General features: G+C 54.6%; 1 protein-coding gene across 1 annotated transcript; it reads right to left on the reverse strand.

Moving 5' to 3' along the window:
- Nucleotides 1–205: 205 nt before the first annotated feature.
- On the reverse strand, nt 206–7,169 carry LOC134299277 (uncharacterized). Its single transcript, XM_062981620.1, has 2 exons — nt 6,406–7,169; nt 206–6,152 (listed from the first exon to the last, which is right to left on the reverse strand). Exon 2 carries the CDS (start codon nt 5,650–5,652, stop codon nt 4,684–4,686), a length of 969 nt encoding a protein of 322 aa, XP_062837690.1. The 5' UTR covers nt 5,653–6,152; nt 6,406–7,169; the 3' UTR covers nt 206–4,683.
- Nucleotides 7,170–7,747: the final 578 nt, after the last annotated feature.

Below are 7,747 nucleotides of genomic sequence, written 5' to 3' on the forward strand. Positions count from 1 at the left end.
TGGAATCATAGAAAAGTAGAGTTGGAATAGAACTCATGGGCCATCGAGTTCTCCCCCAAGAAAGACGCAGGAAGTATCATTCAAAGCATCCCCGACAGATGGCCATCGAGCCTATGCTTAAAAGCTTCAAAAGAAGGGGCCTACAACACAGTCCGGGGGAGACAGTTCCACTCCCGAACAACCATCGCGGACAGAAGTACTATCTTTCATTTGTCCCTGTTGAACTTAATATACTTTTGGCCCATCTCTGTATTCGGAAGTTACAAAACGTTTTCTCTCATGTAATACTGGCTCTGTAGAGGTTGAAGGATATTCTGTGGAAAATTAGACCATAAAAGCCAAGGTAGATAGCTTCCTTTTTGTGTTCTGTTCGGATTTCATTCAATTCCCTTTTTATTTGGGGGGGGGGGGGGGAAATATTACCATCACGAGCCATGACTGTTTGGTCTTCTACAGATCCTCGCAGCTCCTGTACAGAAAGAGCACTGTTATATTTGATGTGGATACTTCAGATAATCATTTCAGGTGTAGGAATACGCCAGACTCTCACTTTACAGAGGTATACTATCTGTCCATCTGAACCTTTGAGGATGTCTTTATCCACTGGAATTAATACACCTCGACTTGGGACAGAACTTCTCTAAATTGTCATCTTTCAGTGTCCCATTGTCTAGAGCGGGTGTGGTTGCCGCAGTGGTCATGGGACGGCCGCCTTTGGGTCCCCTAGCCCTCTGCCCGCTTACGCGGAGGGTGCCTTTATAACTCGGAGGGGGGAATCATCAAAGACAGACCAGTTTTTTTGCTGCCTCTCGGACTACGTGACGCCAGACTCTAGAGGTATATGCCCTTCCCCCTTCAGGGCGTGTTCCTTTGCGGCTGCTTGCAATGTGTGGGCGCAGGTTACCCAGAGTGGGAACAGCCTTTTGCTGGCTTGTTGGCAGGACGATAGAAGAGGTACACGGCCTTCCCCTGGGGTGGTGGAGTGTTGCTGTGGGTAGAGGTTTAAGTCACAAAAACAAAAAACTTTGTGGGAGGGCCGTGCCGAATTCTCCGGGATGCATGCCGGTCAACTGTGGCCGGCTGGCTCAGGGTGGGGTCTTTGCTGCCCTTTGTTTTTTCCCCTTACTTTTCTTTTCTTTTTGCTGCCTCTCGGACTACGTGACGCCAGACTCTAGAGGTATATGCCCTTCCCCCTTCAGGGCGTGTTCCTTTGCGGCTGCTTGCAATGTGTGGGCGCAGGTTACCCAGAGTGGGAACAGCCTTTTGCTGGCTTGTTGGCAGGACGATAGAAGAGGTACACGGCCTTCCCCTGGGGTGGTGGAGTGTTGCTGTGGGTAGAGGCTTAAATCGCAAAAACAAAAAACTTTGTGGGAGGGCCGTGCCGAATTCTCCGGGATGCATGCCGGCCAACTGTGGCCGGCTGGCTCAGGGTGGGGTCTTTGCTGCCCTTTGTTTTTTCCCCTTACTTTTCTTTTCTTTTTGCTGCCTCTCGGACTACGTGACGCCAGACTCTAGAGGTATATGCCCTTCCCCCTTCAGGGCGTGTTCCTTTGCGGCTGCTTGCAATGTGTGGGCGCAGGTTACCCAGAGTGGGAACAGCCTTTTGCTGGCTTGTTGGCAGGACGATAGAAGAGGTACACGGCCTTCCCCTGGGGTGGTGGAGTGTTGCTGTGGGTAGAGGCTTAAATCGCAAAAACAAAAAACTTTGTGGGAGGGCCGTGCCGAATTCTCCGGGATGCATGCCGGCCCACTGTGGCCGGCTGGCTCAGGGTGGGGTCTTTGCTGCCCTTTGTTTTTTCCCCTTACTTTTCTTTTCTTTTTGCTGCCTCTCGGACTACGTGACGCCAGACTCTAGAGGTATATGCCCTTCCCCCTTCAGGGCGTGTTCCTTTCCGGCTGCTTGCAATGTGTGGGCGCAGGTTACCCAGAGTGGGAACAGCCTTTTGCTGGCTTGTTGGCAGGACGATAGAAGAGGTACACGGCCTTCCCCTGGGGTGGTGGAGTGTTGCTGTGGGTAGAGGCTTAAGTCGGAAAAAAAAAAACTTTGTGGGAGGGCCGTGCCGAATTCTCCGGGATGCATGCCGGCCAACTGTGGCCGGCTGGCTCAGGGTGGGGTCTTTGCTGCCCTTTGTTTTTTCCCCTTACTTTTCTTTTCTTTTTGCTGCCTCTCGGACTACGTGACGCCAGACTCTAGAGGTATATGCCCTTCCCCCTTCAGGGCGTGTTCCTTTGCGGCTGCTTGCAATGTGTGGGCGCAGGTTACCCAGAGTGGGAACAGCCTTTTGCTGGCTTGTTGGCAGGACGATAGAAGAGGTACACGGCCTTCCCCTGGGGTGGTGGAGTGTTGCTGTGGGTAGAGGCTTAAGTCGGAAAAAAAAAAACTTTGTGGGAGGGCCGTGCCGAATTCTCCGGGATGCATGCCGGTCAACTGTGGCCGGCTGGCTCAGGGTGGGGTCTTTGCTGCCCTTTGTTTTTTCCCCTTACTTTTCTTTTCTTTTTGCTGCCTCTCGGACTACGTGACGCCAGAGTCTAGAGGTATATGCAATTCCCCCTTCAGGGCGTGTTCCTTTGCGGCTGCTTGCAATGTGTGGGCGCAGGTTACCCAGAGTGGGAACTGCCTTTTGCTGGCCTTTGGGTAAAACGATAGAAGAGGGTGGAATGATCAAAGACAGTGTTACAGTCTCCCATCACCCTGAGAGGCTGTGATTGACGCTATTGCTGCGGAACGGCCGCCTTTGGTTCCCCTTGCCCACTGTCCGCGCACACGGACGTTGCCGATTGCCCGTCAGGGCGTGTGCCTTTGCGGCTGCTTTCAAGGTGTTGGCAGAACGTTTCGCCGAGTGGTAAATGTTTTTTGCTGGCCTGTGGGTAAAACAATAGAAGAGGGTGGAATGATCAAAGACAGTGTTACAGTCTCCCATCACCCTGAGAGGTTGTGATTGACGCTGTTGCTGCGGAAAGGCCGCCTTTGGTTCCCCTTGCCCACTGTCCGCGCACACGGACGTTGCCGATTGCCCGTCAGGGCGTGTGCCTTTGCGGCTGCTTTCAAGGAGTGGGCGCAAGTTCCGTCTCGTGGAAACTGTTTCTTGCTGGTCTGTTGGTAATAACGAGGGTGGAGTGATCACAGACTGTGGGACAGTGTCCCATTCACCTTAAAAGGAAGTGTACTCAACGATGTGGCGGCAGAACGGCCGCCTTTGGTTCCCCTTGCCCACTGTCCGCGCACACGGACGTTGCCGATTGCCCGTCAGGGCGTGTGCCTTTGCGGCTGCTTTCAAGGAGTGGGCGCAAGTTCCGTCTCGTGGAAACTGTTTCTTGCTGTTCCCCTCGCCCTCTGGCCGCGCACGCGGAATCACTGAAAGAAGTGGGACACCTTGGCCTTTACCACTTCTCAAAATTGTCTTCTTTTACTGTACCATTGCCTTGTGCGGGTGTAGTCGAGAGCATGTGATGATAATCTTACGCAGAGTAAGAAGTAGAGAATCAATTCACTCAGAATCTCTTATGCTATTAAAAACAATTACTTAATAATGCCTTCATGTTTCCTTTGGAATCCACATTTCTGCTTTGTTTCTACTTTGAATTACTTTCTACTACATTACACACTATATCTTTCATAATTGTACTTCCTCAAGTTTACTTAAACTGTATGTATACCAACGAACTGAAGTCATTTCCCTCTATCCAGGTCATCTGCAGGAGAACTTTAATTACCCCTGAAGAACACACTAGTCTTACCTGCAGTGGAACTGCATGGAAACATGTGCCTAACATCAGAGCCTTAAAACCTTCCCCCTCCAAAAAGCATTATAGGTCTGTGTGGTCGTTTGTAGCCTATTTAAGAATAGCTTGACAGGCCAATAGTATTTCGCACTGTATAGTTTTTTAACTGTCAAACTACCTCCTCTTCAGTCCTCGGACTCGAGCCGTGTTTTTACACCACTGTTTTTTAAGCTGGTAATGCTGTATGCTGACTGTGACTTCAGTTATATCTTATGTCTTATTGACCCAACATGAACACAGAAGAGTCTCACTGATCAAAGCCAAACGGGCCAACCACTGCTGAAATAAGCAGATTTCTTGGATTGGACTTGTTGAAGAAAAGCATATAACACATCATATCAGGTTATTATTATCCAAATAAAGCACCATAAATGCATGTTATACAACCAAGGAGACATAAGAAGTCGTTCTATATGCTGAAATGATATGTTGCTATTGCTTACTTTATGAATTTAGCTTCAAAATATCACAATATAATGGAATCATTGACTACAGAAATGGCTAGATTTGTCCAGAGGCTAGACGGTTTGCTGTTATGGAGTGTATCTTTGTGTCATGGGTTGTGGTGTGTGGGCGTGGGGCCGGCCAACGGTGGCCGGCCCCCCGGGTCTGATGGGCTTGGGCCCACATTTTGCAAGCAGACGTGAAGAAAGCATGCCCTTCCCCCTCTGGCTTCAGCGGTGTGGGCGTGGGGCCGGCCAACGGTGGCCGGCCCCCCGGGTCTGATGGGCTTGGGCCCACGTTTTGAAAGCAGACGTGAAGAAAGCATGCCCTTCCCCCTCTGGGTTCAGCGGTGTGGGCGTGGGGCCGGCCAACGGTGGCCGGCCCCCCGGGTCTGATGGGCTTGGGCCCACATTTTGCAAGCAGACGTGAAGAAAGCATGCCCTTCCCCCTCTGGGTTCAGCGGTGTGGGCGTGGGGCCGGCCAACGGTGGCCGGCCCCCCGGGTCTGATGGGCTTGGGCCCACGTTTTGAAAGCAGACGTGAAGAAAGCATGCCCTTCCCCCTCTGGGTTCAGCGGTGTGGGCGTGGGGCCGGCCAACGGTGGCCGGCCCCCCGGGTCTGAGGGGCTTGGGCCCACATTTTGCAAGCAGACGTGAAGAAAGCATGCCCTTCCCCCTCTGGGTTCAGCGGTGTGGGCGTGGGGCCGGCCAACGGTGGCCGGCCCCCCGGGTCTGAGGGGCTTGGGCCCACATTTTGCAAGCAGACGTGAAGAAAGCATGCCCTTCCCCCTGTGGGTCCAGCGGTGTGGGCGTGGGGCCGGCCAACGGTGGCCGGCCCCCCGGGTCTGAGGGGCTTGGGCCCACATTTTGCAATCAGACGTGAAGAAAGCCTGCCCTTCCCCGTGGGTTGCGGCGTGTGGGCGTGGGGCCGGCCAACGGTGGTCGGCCCCCCGGGTCTGATGGGCTTGGGCCCACGTTTTGAAAGCAGACGTGAAGAAAGCATGCCCTTCCCCCTCTGGGTTCAGCGGTGTGGGCGTGGGGCCGGCCAACGGTGGCCGGCCCCCCGGGTCTGAGGGGCTTGGGCCCACATTTTGCAAGCAGACGTGAAGAAAGCATGCCCTTCCCCCTCTGGGTTCAGCGGTGTGGGCGTGGGGCCGGCCAACGGTGGCCGGCCCCCCGGGTCTGAGGGGCTTGGGCCCACATTTTGCAAGCAGACGTGAAGAAAGCATGCCCTTCCCCCTGTGGGTCCAGCGGTGTGGGCGTGGGGCCGGCCAACGGTGGCCGGCCCCCCGGGTCTGAGGGGCTTGGGCCCACATTTTGCAATCAGACGTGAAGAAAGCCTGCCCTTCCCCGTGGGTTGCGGCGTGTGGGCGTGGGGCCGGCCAACGGTGGTCGGCCCCCCGGGTCTGAGGGGCTTGGGCCCACATTTTGCAAGCAGACGTGAAGAAAGCATGCCCTTCCCCCTGTGGGTCCAGCGGTGTGGGCGTGGGGCCGGCCAACGGTGGCCGGCCCCCCGGGTCTGAGGGGCTTGGGCCCACATTTTGCAATCAGACGTGAAGAAAGCCTGCCCTTCCCCGTGGGTTGCGGCGTGTGGGCGTGGGGCCGGCCAACGGTGGCCGGCCCCCCGGGTCTGAGGGGCTTGGGCCCACATTTTGCAAGCAGACGTGAAGAAAGCCTGCCCTTCCCCGTGGGTTGCGGCGTGTGGGCGTGGGGCCGGCCAACGGTGGCCGGCCCCCCGGGTCTGAGGGGCTTGGGCCCACATTTCCTTTTTTTTGGTCTTCTCTCTCTTTCTCTGGGAAGGGTGCCGGCCAACGGTGGCCGGCCTAGTATTTTAAAGTGTGGGCCTTTTTGGCGGTGGCTTTTTCTGTCTTTTCTTTGGTCTTTGCTGCCTCTCGGCCTACGTGGCCGAGTTTCCCCGATGTACCGCCTCTCTCTTCTCTCGCCGGCTGTCGTTCTTTAGCCCTTTATGCTATTTTGCACAGAAGCCTCCTTTGGGGCGGTGTCCTCTGGTTTTTTTTCTCTCTCTCTCTCTCTCTCAGGGATGCGTGCCGGCAATCAGTGGCCGGCCCGGCTTAATGTATGGGCCTTGTCGCCTGTGGCTTTTTTGTTTATTTTCTTTTCTTTTCTTTTCTTTTTGCTGCCTCTCGGCCTACGTGGCCGAGTTTCCCCCGATGCACCACCTCTCTCTTCTCTCTCGGCTGTCGTTCTTTACCCCTTTATGCGAGTTTGCACCGAAGCCTCCTTTGGGGCGACGGCCCCTCTTTCTTCCTGTCTGGGAATCGTGCCGGCCAACGGTGGCCGGCCTAGTATTTTATAGTGTGGGCCTTTTTGGCGGTGGCTTTTTCTGTCTTTTCTTTGGTCTTTGCTGCCTCTCGGCCTACGTGGCCGAGTTTCCCCGATGTACCGCCTCTCTCTTCTCTCTCGGCTGTCGTTCTTTACCCCTTTATGCGAGTTTGCACCGAAGCCTCCTTTGGGCCGGCGGCCCCTCTTTCTTCCTGTCTGGGAATCGTGCGGGCCAACGGTGGCCGGCCTAGTATTTTATAGTGTGGGCCTTTTTGGCGGTGGCTTCTTCTGTCTTTTCTTTGGTCTTTGCTGCCTCTCGGCCTACGTGGCCGAGTTTCCCCCGATGCACCGCCTCTCTCTTCTCTCTCGGCTGTCGTTCTTTACCCCTTTATGCGAGTTTGCACCGAAGCCTCCTTTGGGGCGACGGCCCCTCTTTCTTCCTGTCTGGGAATCGTGCCGGCCAACGGTGGCCGGCCTAGTATTTTATAGTGTGGGCCTTTTTGGCGGTGGCTTTTTCTGTCTTTTCTTTGGTCTTTGCTGCCTCTCGGCCTACGTGGCCGAGTTTCCCCGATGTACCGCCTCTCTCTTCTCTCTCGGCTGTCGTTCTTTACCCCTTTATGCGAGTTTGCACCGAAGCCTCCTTTGGGCCGGCGGCCCCTCTTTCTTCCTGTCTGTGATGAACCATGGGCCTTGTAGTCCTGCTCAGGACATTGTAATTCCTGATGAAGATGAAAACTTGGGTTTTTTACCTTCCCAGTCTGAACTGGATTCCTCTCAGCCAGATCTTTCCCAGGCAGATCTGGGAACCTTGCACCTGCAAGAAAGTTGTGCCCCAGAAGTATGTCAAACAACCCCAGAGCCTACTTCTCCCGTGTTCTTGCGCCGGGAGTTTTGTAAACAACAGAGAAGTTTGGATTCAGCTTCGCGCAGGAGTGCGAGGATAGCAGCTAAGAATGTTGCCAATTAACACTGGTTCTCGTGAGAATCTTTAAGGAGTTTAACATCTGGTCTCAGAGTTTAGCTTTCGTTTCTGATTCCCAGAGAACCGCTTTGGTGAGAAAGTTGGACTCTATATAGGTGTTTTGCCCGCGTAGCAACTTCGCGGAGTCAATTCGTCAGCCTACGGAGCGAGTCGTGTCTGGACAGCGCGTTCCGATTCAAGCCTCGCTCATGCTCAAGCCTTGCCTTGCTATCCAGCCTTCGCCTTGCTTCCCAGCCTTGTTTACCTGCGGACCTTGC

Source organism: Anolis carolinensis, chromosome 5 (assembly GCF_035594765.1).
Source record: "Anolis carolinensis isolate JA03-04 chromosome 5, rAnoCar3.1.pri, whole genome shotgun sequence".
Taxonomy (NCBI): Eukaryota; Metazoa; Chordata; class Lepidosauria; order Squamata; family Dactyloidae; genus Anolis; species Anolis carolinensis.

Excerpts from the sequence above, each read along its gene's own strand:
- LOC134299277 (XM_062981620.1), bottom strand. The coding sequence starts at position 5,652 with ATGTGGGCCCAAGCCCCTCAGACCCGGGGGGCCGACCACCGTTGGCCG.